The sequence below is a fragment of the Ambystoma mexicanum genome, chromosome 6q, assembly GCF_040938575.1.
Source record: "Ambystoma mexicanum isolate Mex_15411 chromosome 6q, UKY_AmexF1_1, whole genome shotgun sequence".
NCBI classification, from domain to species: Eukaryota; Metazoa; Chordata; class Amphibia; order Caudata; family Ambystomatidae; genus Ambystoma; species Ambystoma mexicanum.
The window spans coordinates 1,670,030,975-1,670,049,558 of NC_090937.1; the positions used below are offsets into that span (position 1 = coordinate 1,670,030,975).

The 18,584-nt window shown below is 48.7% G+C and overlaps 1 protein-coding gene across 2 annotated transcripts in view; it reads left to right on the forward strand.

Moving 5' to 3' along the window:
- The window catches only part of LOC138517020 (uro-adherence factor A-like), a 367,547-nt gene that overhangs the window by 315,616 nt on the left and 33,347 nt on the right, over positions 1 to 18,584 (forward strand). For both annotated transcript variants that reach the window (XM_069632527.1, XM_069632528.1), the window contains exon 5: positions 11,566 to 11,716. In XM_069632527.1, coding sequence (XP_069488628.1) covers positions 11,566 to 11,678 — 113 coding nt within the window. In that variant the 3' untranslated portion in view covers positions 11,679 to 11,716. The remainder of the gene's footprint in view (positions 1 to 11,565; positions 11,717 to 18,584) is intronic.

Consider the following 18,584-nt stretch of genomic DNA (forward strand, 5'->3'; position numbering starts at 1 on the left):
GGCTGGGGTTTGGCTGCTTGTGAAGGAGTCCATAGGTCCAGTGTTCTTTTTCTTGGAGCTGGCTCCCCTTTTCATCACCGAAAAGATGAAGTATAGATGTCTCTCATCCTCCGGTGTGGCTGGTGCAAGCAAGTACACACAATGGGGCCAGGCAATTACAGACGTTGGGTAAGTCCACGTAGTAGATTTCAATGTATGTTTTAACTTTATGGTTAACCTAGAGGTATTTGTGTGGTGAGGTACTTGGGTGGAGATTTGTCCTCGTGGCGTCCTTTCCCCGTGGAGGGATGAATTTGCAGGGATAGATTGTGTCGGGAGCGCAGCGTCTGTGTGTGACCACTGCCAGGCGCTGGGCCAGAGAAACCAAGCCAGTAATCAGCGCGGCATCCGTGGGACACCACTACGCAGCCATAGAGTCGTGCTGTCTCGTCGGGCCCTCAAGGATTAAGGTGTGGGCAGAGGCCCATTCAGTGTGTGAGTCCTCGTGTTTCTCAGGAGCAGGTTGTGCGGTTCCTCGTTTGATTATTGCTGTGTTTTCCACAGATGTCTCTCAAACTGCTTGCATATCGGTGCACTGCATGCTATAGTGTATCAATAGGGAATGTTCAGCATCACATGTCATTGTTTATAGTTGGTGTAAATTATGGTTCCCAACTAGCATAACTTCATATAGCACTTCAACCTGTAATGTTTTCAATACAGTCATTCTTCACAAAGGCCACCTGTCACCTGGAAGGGATTGTGCTCTTCCACGTACGACAGCGTCCTCCGTTATCCACTGGGATACACACTAGGTCGTGTCTGCCTTTTCCCCTTGTAAATCGGGCAGTCCGGTGGTAATATGCCAGTTGAACCTTTTATACAGCTAATGGTGCGGTCAACAGAACTGCAGTGCTTTCACCTTAGTGGCGGCGGCGGCGGCGTTCTGTCGTTCCATCTGGTCTCCCCCCCCCCCTCTTCAAGAACGGCGCATCGCTGCTGAATATTATTGTGGCACTTCGCGATGGCGTGCATTTGTATTGTGGACCGGAGTAGCGGGAGTGAGGGAGGTGGGGTCGCGCATAGGCTGCCGTTTTGGTCCCTGTACGAACTAGGGATAGTTCGGGATCTTCAGAGTCTCAGCGAATGTCCAGGTACAAGCTCATAGTGCGGGGTTATCCATAAGGTCTGTGCTTTGGTTTCAACATTCTACAGTGCCCCCGGGCATATGTTGCATGGCTACTGCGTATGTCCTCCCCAAATCCAACGTGGAGACAGCGCAGCGAGCCGGTCTGGGTCCCTGGTGTGGCACGCAGTGTCTACCTCGCAAGGCCACGTCCCCGCACCACTGGAGGTGCCAAGCCGGGTATCAGCCGGCGGGTCTCTCCCCAACATCAGGGGAGACTAACCCACCGGGTGCCCGATCCTCTAAGCAGTCCATGCGTCTTGCCACCCCTTCCGAGCTCCGGCTGGAGCTTGTTGCGCGGGGGAGTAAGGGGATCCTGTCCAATTCCAAAGGATGCCAACTGCTGAGGGGCCGCACACCTACCTCGGGGTCTTGTCGGCCCCAACAGTCCAGGCCAGGGAGGCGAACCCACAGGTATGACACTGCTCCTTGATTCGGGCAGCAAGTTTCGTTTCGATGTTCGTTTTTGCAGCTCTCCCTTATATCGCAGCACGGCTGTGCTCCACAGGGTCTGGTCAGAGTATCTTCGCTCCGCAGCGTGGACTAACCCCGTCTGTCCCGGGTTCTGCGGCTCAGGAGTTGGGAAACACACGACCGTCCAAGGGCTGTTGTAATGTGGGGTGGGCAGCACGTTTGACATTAGTGGCGCAGGCCCCTCCTCCCTCGCGGCCCAGCAGCGCTGAGGCACAGAGTGGAATTTCCCTGAATCTCGCAGCTGGCTCTCGTTGCCTCTCCCCACCGCTGCAGCTTCTTAGGATGAATATTTTGGTCTTTAGTAGCTAGATTGGTGCGATTTTGCGGCCAGGTCGTCTACAACTCTTCACACCCATATATCATGTGGATTTATGCAGTTGGGTGGCTCCAAATAGGATCTTTTGACAAGAGGATTATCGGCCGGAGTGGAGCTCTACAGAATGGCTGCCATTTTGTGCGCCCCCCAAGTCATAGACATTTTTAATAAGAAACATTCGCAACTTGAAAGGCCATCAAGGGCCTTGGTAATAATGTTTGATTATTGCATGCCGGGGGACACCGTGGGACATGTAGTTTATTCTCCCGCTGGTGGCAGTGGATACTACTTTTTATATTCGACCGTGAATATATTCCTATGGGATTTTCCCATTGTTCAAGGCTACCACTTTTTAGCATAGCCTCAAACATAACGCTGGTTTATTAAATTAATATTAATTCGCCGGTTAGTATTTTTTGCCAGAACTCGGTGCCAAAATGGCGTCTGTGTTCGCTTTTGTAACTCTAACCCAAGTCGAGCCCTTTGTTCCACTTCTTGGCAGGCTTCTACACAGAAGCCCTCCAAAGTGGTGCCACTCTGTCTGGGTCTACAGGATGTGTGGGAGGGGGGGGTTTAGGCACCCTGGACTGAGTTGCCTCAGCAACTCAAGTCGCACTCTTGTGTGATTGCCCAGTAGTGTGCCGCCAGGCTCACCACTTAGCATGTTTGATTAACGGCTAGTACTGATGAATGGAGGTTTTCCGCATAAAAGCAGGGCTTTCGGGACTGGAACTTCAGAAGTCGCCACAGGACCTAAAGAATCCGAAGAGGGAAAATCTGAGCCGACCTGCAACGACGAAACCACCGGTGGAGCCCTGCTGAACCGCCTCACCACTTCCCGACGACAGAGAAGATCTTCATCCCGTAGAGTCTTCTTCCTTTGAACTGGTGGGGATAACCAGTTTGCCCTCTTTTTCGCCTTCCTGGATCGTCTCGTGGTCGAATCGCCCGTGCCAAGCACCCCGGCGGCCGGGTAGACACGCTTCACCACTACCGCAAATAAAAGGGTAGTACCTTTTACCCGAGAAACTCAGCGGCTGGTTTCTTCCCTGGCAATGCAACGACCTCCAGCTTTCCTCCACGTCGAGATCTCCTCTTCCCCTGGACGAAGCACCGACTTGCAACCCCTGCCAGGAACAACTGCCCCCGCTGGAGCCTTCTCATCATTTCAGGTACTGTGTCCCGCCTGGTCTCCCTTGCAACAGACTGTTCAAGGTGTCACGTAAATCCTTGACTCTCTATCCTGGGGTGACCTGGGACCTCTTAACTAACTTTTGCTGAACTGATCCAACTCCTTTTTGAACTATCGACAAAGTCTCCTGAAAGTATAATTCAACTGTGTGATCTTGGACACATTCCGCCTTGCTCTCTCCAAGAGTGGGCCTGGCCTATGAACTTTCTTGCTCTACAGTAGACTCTGCCTTCCTTGCCTTGCTGTGGTTCTTTTAAAAGTGTTGGTATTGTGAGCTTTCCCGAATTCTGCCTTTTCCCTCCCTTTTTAAGTAACTTATTGGAGTGCCATTTTAGGTTAAGCGCTCACCTCTGTCTGCAAATAAGTGGTGTTTTAACTAAGACTTGTTCAATAAGTAATCAGGGATGTATATATATTGATAGTGACTGTGTTTTGAACTTGCTTGCCATATTAGTGTGAGTGTATTTTTACAAGTGTGTGTTTTTAAATAAATAATGATATACTTTTATACCAAAGCTCTGGTCAGTGTTTGCTTGTGCTACTGTATTTTGGTACCTAATGTGTATACTCTATAAACTGCCTAACTCTTCTTCTTGAGAGAAGTCTGACTGCTCAGCCACAGCTACCAGGTAAATCTGGGTGGTACAGACTGCTACCAATTGGGTTTGCTGCCAACACCTGTAGTATTAAGCCTTTTGCAGTGGTCCCTAAGGGAACTGCACAGGTTTCTGCCTAGCAGCAACTACCCTCTTCACTGATCTCTGCTCCTCCCTATCCCTCTCCATTCTTCCCTCTGGCCCTGCCCAATTCTGCTGGACACACGCTAGACACCATCATCCACTCCAACCTCACTCTCGCTTCTCCCCTGGTCACCCCCCTCTCCTGGTCTGACCACTCTCTGCTCACCTCTCATCTGGGTCCCTATGGCCCTGTGACAACTCCTCATAAAGCTCTGCCAACCTCGTTCACAAACATTCATCCGATGAAACGAGTGTCAGCTGCCGCCTACTCTTCCACCTTCATTCCCCCTTGCCCACCCAACCCAGACTCTACCACTGATTCTGCCCTCAGCAACCTCTATCTTTCCTTTACCAACACCCTTGACATCGTTGCCCCATTCATTAGGATCCGCCTGAAACCTGCCTCCAAGCGACTCCGGCCTTTCAGACCAGAAACGTTAGTGCAGCGCTGCTAAACAGAAGTGGCACAGTTCAGGCTCACCCTCTGGCAAACTGGCCTGCCGTCTGATCCAGAGACACTACAGACTCTCCATCTGTGCCATAAAAAGAGCCCACATTCAGGCACGAGTGTCCAATGCGTCCAACAACACGGCGGAACTCTTCCAAATCTGCAGGGAACTTGGCAACCCGTCCGCAGCATCTTCTGATCCTACTCCTTCCCAGGAGCTTTGCAAAGCACTCCCCTCTCACTTCACTTTCAAAAGCCAGGACATACTGAACAGCCTTGTTGCACACTCTTCCAACCCAGCCTCCCTCCCCCCTCGGCCCCATCCTACCTCTCCAGCTACGCTGACAACACACAACTCTTCTTCAAACCTCCTACTGACGCCCTTGCACCTTCCTTCATCCCCGACTGCCTCAATGTCGTCATCCAGGCCTGGTGCACTGCTAATGACCTCTGCCTCAATGCCAGCAAAACAGAGATTCTCCCTATTGGGACCCTGCACCCTACTACTTCCCTTCACTATGCCCTTCCTCCATGGTCTCCTACCACCTCTGAAGCCAGGAATCTGAGTTCGATTCCTCCCTTTCCTTCATCGCTCATATTCAGGACATAGTCAAGAAGTCCCACTTTCAGCTCTTCCTTCTCAAAGGAACTCTACCCTTCCTCACCTTCCCCAAGACACTAAATGTTACCCGTACTCTGGACCTCTCCAGGCTAGACTATTGCAATAGCCTCTTCAATCTTCCTTCGTCCACCCTGCGACCTCTCCAGCTAACCCAGGATAGGGCGGCAAGACGTATCCTTGATCTCAAGCCCAGGTACTGCATTTCTCCTGCCCTACGAAGCCTTCAATGGCTCCCGGTCTCAGCACGGGTTACATTCAAATCCCTCTGTATCATCCACAAGGCTATCTGGGGACAGGGACCATTCAATCTTCAACGTTTCCTGGCCAAATACTCCCCTTCTCGACCCCTGTGTTTCTCTGGTACCAACTCCCTGCGTGTGAAGTGGTTTGCTAAACGGAGAGCTGTTGGTCGATCACTTTCCTCAACAGGCTCCCTTCTGTGGAATAGCCTCCCTCTCCCTCTGCATCTTGAGCAGGACCGTCTTAAGTTCTGGAAAAGCCTCAAGACCTTTCTCTTTACTTCCTCATTCTCCTCCTTTCTTCCATGCTAATCATACAGTAGCCTGACTGATGTGCAGGGCCATTATGTATCCTCGGGGCCCAGAGCCCCCACACTCTCATCCGAGTTGCTGTCTATTTTTTACTGCAATTATTTATGCTCCCACAGGAGCTTGCACTTACGTTGTTCTTTTCTTAAGCGCTTCACGCGAGCACTTCTCCATGAGCACCGCAGCAGCTATCACTTACCCCCCTCCCCTCTGCCCTTGCATGTTCTGAACACTCACAAGGCATAGTAGGAATACCTCCCCTCCCTTTTATTCTCATTATTTGTTTGTAGTATTCAATTATTTATCTTTATTGTAATATTCTACCTTCCCCTGTCGGCGCTTTGAAACAGTTTTTGCTAATTGTATAAGCGCCTAATAAGTGACCAATAAATAAAGAATAGCCTTTAACCCTCTTAGGTGCCAGGCTATTTTGCAACTCCATTCAAAAAGGACGAGCAAACTCATCCTTAGCACTTAAGGAGTTTGCTAATTTTTCAAATTTGTTTAATTTAATCATAGTGTGGGGCATGCTAACATTTGCCAGGTGGGCTTCTTAACTATTCACTGATGTTTGGTGCAAGACTGGTTACAGCTCACATAACACCTGTGCCTCCCCTCTGGCCAGGATAAGTGACCCCGCAATGATATTAGTGAATGGGAGAAGAGAATCCAGCGGGTGGATTGCTGTTGTCTTACATGTATTGTTATCCATGAAATGTCATTGCTTTTAGAGCATTGCTATGGAGCCATGGAATGTGGTAGTTTATCCCCTTCCATTTGATGGGTTTTACAATGGCTGAAATAATATCCCATGACTCCTGGCTCATCTTTCCTGACCACCCTCGTGTGACTATATTCTTAGTTTAATTGCCTGTAGGATTAGGGTCCCAGAAGTGAATAGGAAGTGTATGCCAGGATTATGTTCAAGCCCATTAGTACTAATACTGGGATTCACAGATTTGTTCACTATACTATTTTTAATGCTCATATGAACTCTACAAGAGAATATTATATGCATAAGAGCTAAACCAATGTGTGTGTTCCTATGTAATGCGCATAAAGAGCCGCTGTACTGCAAGTGTAACTGCTTGTTTTAGTGATGCTCTGCTTCAGAAGTTTTGATGAGATCGGATATTAACCATTTGCACAAGTCTACGAAGTATAGCTGTGTTGTGGGTAGGTACACAACAATTTTCTTACTAACAACCCTATCAGTCATTCATGGTTGGAGGGTTCTCTTGCATTAAAGTGCGAGAGCAAGCTCTCTTGCGCTTTAGATCAGGTGCAACACTACTCTCTGCTGCAAAGCTCTCCAGTAGGGTATTCTGGCAGGCTCTGATGTGTAGCATAGGCTCCCCAGTACGGTATTCTGGCAGGCTCTGATGTGTAGCATAGGCTCCCCAGTAGGGTATTCTGGCAGGCTCTGATGTGTAGCATAGGCTCCCCAGTAGGGTATTCTGGCAGGCTCTGATGTGTAGCATAGGCTCCCCAGTAGGGTATTCTGGCAGGCTCTGATGTGTAGCATAGGCTCCCCAGTAGGGTATTCTGGCAGGCTCTGATGTGTAGCATAGGCCCCCCAGTAGGGTATTCCGGCAGGCTCTGATGTGTAGCATAGGCTCCCCAGTAGGGTATTCCGGCAGGCTCTGGTGTGTAGCATAGGCTCCCCAGTAGGGTATTCCGGCAGGCTCTGATGTGTAGCATAGGCTCCCCAGTAGGGTATTCTGGCAGGCTCTGATGTGTAGCATAGGCTCCCCAGTAGGGTATTCTGGCAGGCTCTGGTGTGTAGCATAGGCTCCCCAGTAGGGTATTCTGGCAGGCTCTGATGTGTAGCATAGGCTCCCCAGTAGGGTATTCTGGCAGGCGCTGATGTGTAGCATAGGCCCCCCAGTAGGGTATTCTGGCAGGCTCTGATGTGTAGCATAGGCCCCCCAGTAGGGTATTCTGGCAGGCTCTGATGTTTAGCATAGGCTCCCCAGTAGGCTATTCTGGCAGGCTCTGGTGTGTAGCATAGGCCCCCCAGTAGGGTATTCTGGCAGGCGCTGATGTGTAGCATAGGCCCCCCAGTAGGGTATTCTGGCAGGCTCTGATGTGTAGCATAGGCCCCCCAGTAGGGTATTCTGGCAGGCGCTGATGTGTAGCATAGGCCCCCCAGTAGGGTATTCTGGCAGGCTCTGGTGTGTAGCATAGGCCCCCCAGTAGGGTATTCTGGCAGGCTCTGGTGTGTAGCATAGGCCCCCCAGTAGGGTATTCTGGCAGGCCCTGATGTGTAGCATAGGCCCCCCAGTAGGGTATTCTGGCAGGCCCTGATGTGTAGCATAGGCCCCCCAGTAGGGTATTCTGGCAGGCACTGATGTGTAGCATAGGCCCCCCAGTAGGGTATTCTGGCGGGCTCTGATGTGTAGCATAGGCCCCCCAGTAGGGTATTCTGGCAGGCGCTGATGTGTAGCATAGCCCCCTCAGTAGGGTATTCTGGCAGGCTCTGATGTGTAGCATAGGCCCCCCAGTAGGGTATTCTGGCAGGCTCTGGTGTGTAGCATAGGCTCCCCAGTAGGGTATTCTGGCAGGCTCTGATGTGTAGCATAGGCTCCCCAGTAGGGTTTTCTGGCAGGCTCTGATGTGTAGCATAGGCTCCCCAGTAGGGTATTCTGGCAGGCTCTGATGTGTAGCATAGGCCCCCCAGTAGGGTATTCTGGCAGGCACTGATGTGTAGCATAGGCCCCCCAGTAGGGTATTCTGGCAGGCTCTGATGTGTAGCATAGGCCCCCCAGTAGGGTATTCTGGCAGGCGCTGATGTGTAGCATAGGCCCCCCAGTAGGGTATTCTGGCAGGCTCTGATGTGTAGCATAGGCCCCCCAGTAGGGTATTCTGGCAGGCTCTGATGTGTAGCATAGGGCCCCCCAGTAGGGTATTCTGGCAGGCTCTGATGTGTAGCATAGGCCCCCCAGTAGGGTATTCTGGCAGGCTCTGGTGTGTAGCATAGGCTCCCCAGTAGGGTATTCTGGCAGGCTCTGATGTGTAGCATAGGCTCCCCAGTAGGGTATTCTGGCAGGCTCTGATGTGTAGCATAGGCCCCCCAGTAGGGTATTCTGGCAGGCTCTGATGTGTAGCTTAGGCCCCCCAGTAGGGTATTCTGGCAGGCTCTGATGTGTAGCATAGGCTCCCCAGTAGGGTATTCTGGCAGGCTCTGATGTGTAGCATAGGCTCCCCAGTAGGGTATTCTGGCAGGCTCTGATGTGTAGCATAGGCCCCCCAGTAGGGTATTCTGGCAGGCGCTGATGTGTAGCATAGGCCCCCCAGTAGGGTATTCTGGCAGGCTCTGATGTGTAGCATAGGCTCCCCAGTAGGGTATTCTGGCAGGCTCTGATGTGTAGCATAGGCCCCCGGGTAGGGTATTCTGGCAGGCGCTGATGTGTAGCATAGGCCCCCGGGTAGGGTATTCTGGCAGGCGCTGATGTGTAGCATAGGCCCCCGGGTAGGGTATTCTGGCAGGCTCTGATGTGTAGCATAGGCTCTCCAGTAGGGTATTCTGGCAGGCTCTGATGTGTAGCATAGGCTCCCCAGTAGGGTATTCTGGCAGGCTCTGATGTGTAGCATAGGCTCTCCAGTAGGGTATTCTGGCAGGCTCTGATGTGTAGCATAGGCTCCCCAGTAGGGTATTCTGGCAGGCGCTGATGTGTAGCATAGGCTCCCCAGTAGGGTATTCTGGCAGGCTCTGATGTGTAGCTTAGGCCCCCCAGTAGGGTATTCTGGCAGGCTCTGATGTGTAGCATAGGCTCCCCAGTAGGGTATTCTGGCAGGCTCTGATGTGTAGCATAGGCTCCTCAGTAGGGTATTCTGGCAGGCTCTGATGTGTAGCATAGGCCCCCCAGTAGGGTATTCTGGCAGGCTCTGATGTGTAGCATAGGCTACCCAGTAGGGTATTCTGGCAGGCTCTGATGTGTAGCATAGGCTCCCCAGTAGGGTATTCTGGCAGGCTCTGATGTGTAGCATAGGCTCCCCAGTAGGGTATTCTGGCTGGCTCTGATGTGTAGCATAGGCCCCCGGGTAGGGTATTCTGGCAGGCTCTGATGTGTAGCATAGGCCCCCCAGTAGGGTATTCTGGCAGGCTCTGATGTGTAGCATAGGCCCCCCAGTAGGGTATTCTGGCAGGCTCTGATGTGTAGCATAGGCTCCCCAGTAGGGTATTCTGGCAGGCTCTGATGTGTAGCATAGGCTCCCCAGTAGGTTATTCTGGCAGGCTCTGATGTGTAGCATAGGCTCCCCAGTAGGGTATTCTGGCAGGCTCTGATGTGTAGCATAGGCTCCCCAGTAGGGTATTCTGGCAGGCTCTGATGTGTAGCATAGGCTCCCCAGTAGGGTATTCTGGCAGGCTCTGGCAAGCTGTGGATGATGCAAAGCTACGCTAGTTAGATGGGGAAGCTTCTGGGTGTGTTTATATTTATGGTTGTATAGTAGAGGTGTCACGGTATTCGTTTTATGACGGTACGATAACCTTCTTGCCAAATGATGGTATATCATGGTTATCGCGGTATAGCAGGTGGAGTTAACTAATCTTAACAAATATTTTCTAAAAGGTCATACATTGACAGATGTATCATCACAAACAAAACCAGGCACCCAGGGCCAGAATTGGGCTTTTCAACATACTTTCCACTGAAATGCCTTGCTTCCACCAAACACAAACACACGTGTGGAGAGGAGTGGGTGGGGTGGAGGCCTGCTGCAACTGGCAAACCAAACTGAATAGCTTTTCTTAAGTGGCCATTTAGGCTTTTTGCTCCCCCACTGGCTACTGGTGAAGATGAACATGTTGCCATCTTGACAATCTGCATGCCACAGATCAAAGGAGGGTGATGGTAGTATACGCTTGTGCGCATACACACTCACATACACACACGCACGCACTCTCTCTTTACGTTACAGCCTTTAGTTTACTTGCAGGCCAAAAGGTGTTCAGTAATCACTGACATGTTACCCTTTGGTATGGCAGCAGGGAATACCCACAGAGATGAGTGAATTTCGCAGTGTGACTTATTATATGTAAATTCAATGATAGAACCAGCAAAATCCCCCATTGCCATATGTTTAGAGAATATTATCCATTATAAATATATAAACCCCAAAGCCGCCACCCCAAAGTAAACCCTTTTCCTTCTTGGCACTGTATCTATTCTTCCTATTGCTAACATATTGCTTTTGTGTCAGGCACGTGTGGTTTATGGAATGGCATTAAAAACTGCTCCAACTGAAACTACTTGGCAGAAGGCACATCCAACAGTGCAAAACCAAGACTGCACAGCAATTGCTTACTGCAGCCTTTCCAAATCAGGTTGAAAAGCACACTTAACGGTATGAACGGTATAACGGTATAAACAATGTGACGGTTATTATTGTTCAATTAAGTGTTTCACGGTATCTTTAACGGTATACCGTTATACCGTTACATCCCTATTGTATAGGTGAGTTCTTTTTTGTGATTTTAGCTAGGTTGTAGGTGATTGCATAGCTGAGCAAAAGATGTGTGGCTGGTTCGATGGGTATGCTTCTGGGTGTGTTAGGCTGGTGATCGTGTAGGTCAATTTGCTGGGAGGGTGTACTGCATATTGTGATGAATATTGCATGCAAGTGCTTTTGATAAATTGTTGCCATTCCCTTCTTCTCTATACACATCCTCGTCTCCAACCCTTACCATTTCTTTTTCTACACACACTAAAGCAGGGCATAAAAGGTGGACTCTCTACCAGCCACTGGCCGGTGATAATGAGGTTTTGCCGAGTAGGAAATGGTGTGCTTTTTGTTATATGTATATAAATGAGGTGGCAAGTGACTTTTTATGGCTAGCTAGTAGATTGCAACTTGAAATCTATCACCCTGCTCTAAAGTATCCTGTATACAGAGCAAAGATATATACATTGAATGAAATGGATCATGGGTTGAGTGGCTCAATAGTTTGGTTGTTCGTAAATCGCATTGTCTGTTTGCATGGCGAGAAAGGGTGTTGGTAACCTTCCAAAATCTTCCCATTCTCAGAGTTTGTCATTGTAATTATTATGTTCACAGGAGGAGAGTTTCAGAGGACTTCGATAGTTGTGACGACTGAGAAGGAAGGTGATTTGCACTGCTCGGAGGATCAAGGGGAATTCAAAGATGAGAAGGCTGGTTCTTCATCGTGATAGTGTCTTTGTCATGCACATGTGATGTGCGGAAAAAGGTAAGCAACTAAATATATCTTTCAGCCGCCAAATCATGTTGAGAATACAAGTCGAGAGTAAGCTCCTGAAATTCATTACTCAAAGACTTCAGTAGACCTCTTGCACCAGGGCACATTTACCCTTCAGAATGTCACATTTAAGTGATTGTGAGGGCTCGACGTCGTGGGAGCAAGCATTCTCTTTTGGCGCAGTGAGCGGAGATATCTAGTACATTTTAGAGGGAAGTGAGAACTGTACAATATCATACAATCTACAAAGAAAAACTGTCGGGCTGCTTGCCAAATAAGACTATTTTAACCCGGCACTAGAATCTTAGACTACGCATGATACTAAAAAGAATTATACCATCCTCAACTCCGACTAGCGGGCTCATTATTTGCTAATTGAACAATCTAAGGCAAACATCCAAACTATTGGATATATAGCATTAAAAAGAATGACATCGGCCATTGTTGGGTAAGAATTGGTGCAACCACACTATGTGAGACTACACAACACTTATCTGCTTGGTATTAGGTAACCCACATTTTGGTATAGGCCTGTATGGTAGTGTGACTGATTTGAGCTGTAACACTTGCACTCAAGTTTTCAGTTATGAATAATTATTTTAGTTAACCTCCATTTTTCAATAAGTGTTCTTTAAAATGCAATTCGCTGTAACAGTGTAAATACACTTTAAAATAACTTTTCAGAATCAAAACACGTTGGTGGATAATCTTTGGATATGCTTCTTACACAATTTCTACACCCTGAGGTGACTTCAATCACAAGGATAGTAATGGCATTTATATATCAAACTAGTGAACTTTCAGATTCTGAGGTTGCAGAATAGAAAGGTTTAAGGAAGGAAAAGGTTAAACAGTTTCTCTGTAAATGTGAGGACAACTAAATCTTCGAATGGATTGTGTCCTCCAACGTATTCCACATCTTTGACATGTCCACAGCTGTGCACATTACAAGTCAAAGATGTAGAATACGTTGGAGGAACATCCAGTTGAAAGAATGTTACCAGTTGGTCGGTAACTTGTTCTTCAAATGAAATCTAGATAAGCCTTTCCCAGCAGTAGCAGTATACAACAAGCTACCACCTATGAGGGACAAACAATATCAAAGTCCATGCACTAGAAGAGTCTTCAGGGAGCCAGGACAGCTGAAGTAATTTGGGACACAGTCTATGGGTCTGATGTACTTCCTAGATCAAAGTCTTGCGCAAAGTGAGGGAGTTTTTGGAAGAATCACTTGTAGGGTCACAAGCTGTTAAGCCTGTAAGAAGAGAGTGGAAATCAACTCTAAAAGGTAAGCCACTGCAAGTCTCAACTGAGAAGAGGGCGGCTAAAAGGCAATGAGGCAAGTACCCCAAGCCTAAACAATACCTCTGGTTTGAAGAAGAGTGGTCCAACTGGATTCTGTCTTGCTATAGCAGTGCAGACCCTATGTTCCTGAGCTTGTTCCTGAGCCACAGTCGTGGGGACAAGAGGGAGGACATCATGAGGGCTCCTGCAGTGGTACTTGGGAGGTCGTCGGCAGTTACGGGCTCTTTTTGGTTCAGCGGCACTTTGCGGTTTCAGCGCTTAGCAAACAGCACCGTTGCGGATCTCGGACACCGGTTGGGCTCTTTGCACCCTCGGTCCTGAATTCTGGTGAGGGGCCTCTGGATCTGAAGGTCCTGCTTCTGGATGGTCCTTAAGTCTCCTGGAGCTTCTAGCTGGATTCGTTCCGCGGCAGACTTTGCAGTCGACTACGGACACTCAACCCCTGGCATTAGGCTCTGACAGCAACGAAGAAGCACAGCCAGTCTGTGATGGTGGTCCAGTGGAGTTCGTCTCAGGGTTAGTTGGCCCCACTAACCAAAGGGGAGAAGTTGTTCCGTCCAGAGCTTCTCTGTTGAGGTGAAAAAGGAGGTCAGCACAGCAGCAGTGCTTCACTGGGCAATTCAAAGGTCCAGGAGGATGCAGCAAGCTTTGTTCACAGTTTCTTCGTTGGGTGTTTCTCCCAGTTGTCGACTCTGCCTTTAGTCCCAAAACCCTCGCCTTTTAAGCAGGTTTCTCCCACTCATGCACAGCCTAGGCTGTCAATCACACAGCAGGGTGGCTGTCAAGCCAATCTGGAACAGTTGCATTCAGGCATTCCTAGAGACAAAAGACAGGGGAGTTTCGGGACCCTCCCTCACATCCTGTCCTTCCAGACTGTCAGGTTTCAGGTTGCCCACGTAGTGTAGCTGAAGAATTCTTCCTGATGCACCCCTCTGGTTCGGTTAAAACAAGTAACCAGAGCGGTCAATCGGAGAAAAGAAAGGATGCCAATGGAGTCTCAGGTCTGCGGATGATGCCAAATGCCAGAGGAGAAGGTACGGGTGAAAACCTGATGAAAACACGAATGGTGTAGGCGCTGGACCTGCAAGTGAAGTGGGTTTATCAACACAACACGAATAGCAGGGTACAACCTACTTCTAGATGAGAACAGAGCCAATTGCCCAGACAAAGAGGCAGTCACAATAGTGTGTTCCCTTACTGCTTGGTTTCTCAATAGTGGTCTTAAGCCCCTCCTCCCCTTCCTATACACGTAATTTCAATGAATCTAGTAATGGCTTACCGTACTTTTTCCTTTCCTTTACCAGGACAGAATCCCTGCAGCGGGAAACAGGAAGGTCCAATGCAACAATCCAAAAGGAGAGAAATCCAGCAACCTGTCCCGACGGCACGAGGACGCCTAACCAGGAACCTGTCCCGACGGCACGAGGACGCCTAACCAGGAACCTGTCCCGACGGCACAAGGACGCCTAACCAGGAACCTGTCCCGACGGCACGAGGACGCCTAACCAGGAACCTGTCCCGACGGCACGAGGACGCCTAACCAGGAACCTGTCCCGACGGCACGAGGACGCCTAACCAGGAACCTGTCCCGACGGCACGAGGACGCCTAACCAGGAACCTGTCCCGACGGCACGAGGACGCCTAACCAGGAACCTGTCCCGACGGCACGAGGACGCCTAACCAGGAACCTGTCCTGACGGCACGAGGACGCCTAAGTACACACTGGAAGTCTCTAGTCCGTGTACTGAACAAACAAGGAAGTCCCAAGTTCAGCAAGTCCCAATAGTCCAAAAGAGGAGCACACGATCCCAAAGCACAAGTCCACAAGCAATCCAACGGAGAAAAGATGAAGCGGTGCAGCAGGCAGCCGAGGTCCGGAGGCCGCCAAGGTAGCGTAGTTCAATGGGGAAAAGGCAAGAGGAGATCCGATAGCGGTCCCAGGTCAAAACACGAGTCGAAGCAAAAACCAAGGCACAAACGTTCCAAAAGCAGTTCCAAGAAGCGGCCCGGGTCGAGGAGCCAAGAAGTCTTTGAAGTCAAAAGGGGAAGGGGAAGGGGAAACAGCAACAGGGAACAAAGTACAAGAATATCACAAAACAAAAGTTCATAACGCCACTAATTCACAATCAGAAGCACCGGGCAGAGTGAGGGAGGTGCTTAAGAAGGACAGATCATGTGACAACGCTGCGCGTTGCTCTGCGTCGGATGTAGGAGGAATAGAGAGGACGCCAGCGTTGCCAGGCCAACTTCCAGGCACCTGTCTGCAGAGTTCTTAAAGGGCTACCACCCTGTGTCTTGATAGTGCACATACGCCCGTACATGACACAGACACACTGGAGCCAGGGGCGGGCTTCAGGTTTGAAGCCCGCCAAAGGCAAGACAATTAAAGAGCTCAAACCTGTTATAACGCACAGAGTAAACCTCAAGACCTCAGAAACAGAAAATGGTGAAAAAAGAAGACTGGGCCATTTTGACAAAATGGTTACCCATGGGTGCTGTACTGCACCTGAGGTTTCAGCTTGGGGTAGAAAAGCACAATGGTAGGAAGAATTAAACCACTGCCACCAGCCATTTAAAGTAGTGAGGGTAACATACACATGTTACATGATAATGTAGGATAAGGGGCTACTAGGTAACCTACCCCCCCCCCCCTGCACTCCACATAAGATGGTGTGTACTGGACCTAGAAAGAGAAAAGGTAAGGGTACATTTCACTTTATATTCTTGGGAACTGTAGTTCACACAAGAAAAGGTATTTAAACCTTATAAGAAATCTATAGAGATTTCTCTGTGACACTGCACTGAAGGTGAGGTGTGTCACCATACAAAAAGTAGATGCCTATGTAGTTTGTCAAACCCCTAAAACAGAGGAAACACAAAATCCAAATCAGGTAAAAACACATAAGAGAGTGAGAAAGGTCTCACTGCCCCCAGGGTTAAAATTAAAAAGTCCTAAGTCTAGCAAAAAGAGCTAGTGGTCTCTAAGGTGGGAGGAATAGAGCTCTAAAATGAAAAATCTTCCTAACAGCCCTAACAGCACTTTGACAATTAGAGGTTTAAGGTTTTAATGTAAAGGTCTATTATAGAACCGTAGGATTCGGATATAGTGGTGACATTTTAGTATGGAAAGAAAGTTGGTGTGTGTGGCAGTGTTATTGCAACCATCATATACACTGGCGGCTTCAAGGAGTCCAGATCCTTGTGTAACTACTACAGCAGGGGCATAATGAGCAAATCCACAGCAGGTGCAATACCTTGGGTCACTAAGAAGCCAGGCCTATGGGAAGGCTTCATTGCCAAGACTCTTACATACACCTTCCGCACCACATTTGCTGTACAAGTACCACAGCATGGATTTGAGATGCTAGGAAAACAGTGATGACTTCCTTGAACACCTGTCCCATGTGAAGACGTCTGTACCCCAGATCGCGGGATGCCAGCAGAGGCCCGCAGGAACGCCTCAGTTAATGTTATTGCTTCTTCATTACACTCTATTGTTGGCCGATCCAATGAGATGAGTGTGCCTCACATGACGGTTCCTGCAAAACTCCTACAGCATCAAATGCATCCGGAAAAGCCTTGCCAATCAGTGTGGATGACAAGCATGCATAAATATTAGCACAGCCAAGAAATCTACGAAGGATGGCTGAAGGGCATGAACCTGGGTGGGTTCACTCCTCAATTCGTCTCTTCTGCCAAATGTCCCGTTCATCATAGACTGTATCTCCTTCCAAAAGCATATTCACTAAAGGATCCAGACGGCTGGTTATTCAGTCCACACTGCTCTGCAAGATTAACCCACCCGACCACGTATGGGCTGTGATTTCACACATTGATGGGGGAAATGCCCGCTCGAGCTTCCCGTTGAACACCTGCCCCCCTCTCATGGTGGTCCATCATGCTAAAGAGTTTTATGAAACTTGACCACATCACCTGCATTTTGCCTGAGCTACATGGGCTACGTATCACCCGCCAGGGTTCTATTCTAAATCGCCTGCATCACATACAAGGCTACCACCTACCTACCCGCTGCCACACCTACTAACTCTGGCAGCGCACACTTCAAGGCGCTAGACCTTCACAAGACTGGAAATAAAGCTGCCAAGCAAGGAGAAGTCCAGAAAACAGTACTCGTCTCACTATGCCCCAGCTACTGGAATTCCGTCCCGGTTGCAATCAAGTCCACTCCTTTAGTTCAGAGAATGACACTGCTTTTTATGGAATTTGTATGCGTGGCTTAGGATCCACTGTCCCCAGATTACCATTGCTCTGCAATTTCATTTAAATGGATCCAGCTTGTTCTCTGTAATTCATGGACAGCTCTCCGTTGCTCCACGGGTGGGTTTGCGCTATATAGCACATACAAAAAATACAAATACTGCCACTGTGTTCTTCACTGTACGTCCTCTTCAAGGAATCCCACAGCCTCTCTGCAGACTAAGCCATTGGCATATCTGTCAATTTAGGGTTAATGTCTGAGAATGGCTCAGTGTCGTCCGGCCCAGCGCGAAAGAATGGCCATTGCCAACGAGGCAGAAGGAATGATTCAACCATTCCTGTCGTAACATCATATTGGGAGACCACACTCAACATAGGGAGTTCCTCCCCACCCCACTTCAGAGAGCCCACAATATACCCTTAATTGAGGACCCAAATACGCCGCTCTTACGACTTGTATAGAGCCCTGTGGATCCCTCATCCTGTGCCAATGATGAGCCGAGAACCAGGCCGATGTACAGAAAGAAAGTATATTTATTTAATGTATAGGTTTGATACATTTTGCACTAATGGTGACACTCTTGCTTCTCTGTGGCACACAATTACATTTTTTAATTTTTTTTTTTTACATAAATGGATAACACGGGTTGGTTTGGGAAACACAAATCACAATCCTTTAGCCCCTCAACCTGTATATTCAAAAAAACACCTAGCCTGGGATTCAACTTTTATTAGAGCCTGGCAACATGACAAGCTTTACTTTATGCGGATCACAATCTGAATGATGATCAACACTGGTCCATGAGCAACATCAATTCACACATGCAGTGCTGTGCATTTTTACTTCCCTGCACACTAACAAAGGCTAGCAGTTTGGTTCAACTTGATCATGTGTAAAAATGAATGTAGACTGGTGCTGCGCTCTCAGCGATGCTTCACACCTCTTACTTGAACCCACTGTTCGTATGCAGTGCTCTTCTTCTCATCTGAGGCTTTATTCAATTTAACCTTGAGAAAACACTTTTTGTACCCTGACCCCAAAACCAGACAGTCAGTCAGGTACAGCACCCCTCTACTGAAATGCCAGGCTTAAAAATGGGGACAGTTATTAATTTCGTTTTTCAGACGCTTTTCGGTTAAAGGCCTGTGTTTGGGAATGTTGACAGTTAGGGATCTCGTGAAATTTCTGGTAGCAAGGATACCCCAATTACTTTAAGTGACTATAATAGTATTCCCTCTGAGGGAGGGGGAACGTTTCTAATTCTTCCAAGCTCCCTCCTGTGTCATTCCATTTGGGAGTTAATTTGTAATTTCTTTAATTTGTAATTTTTAATAT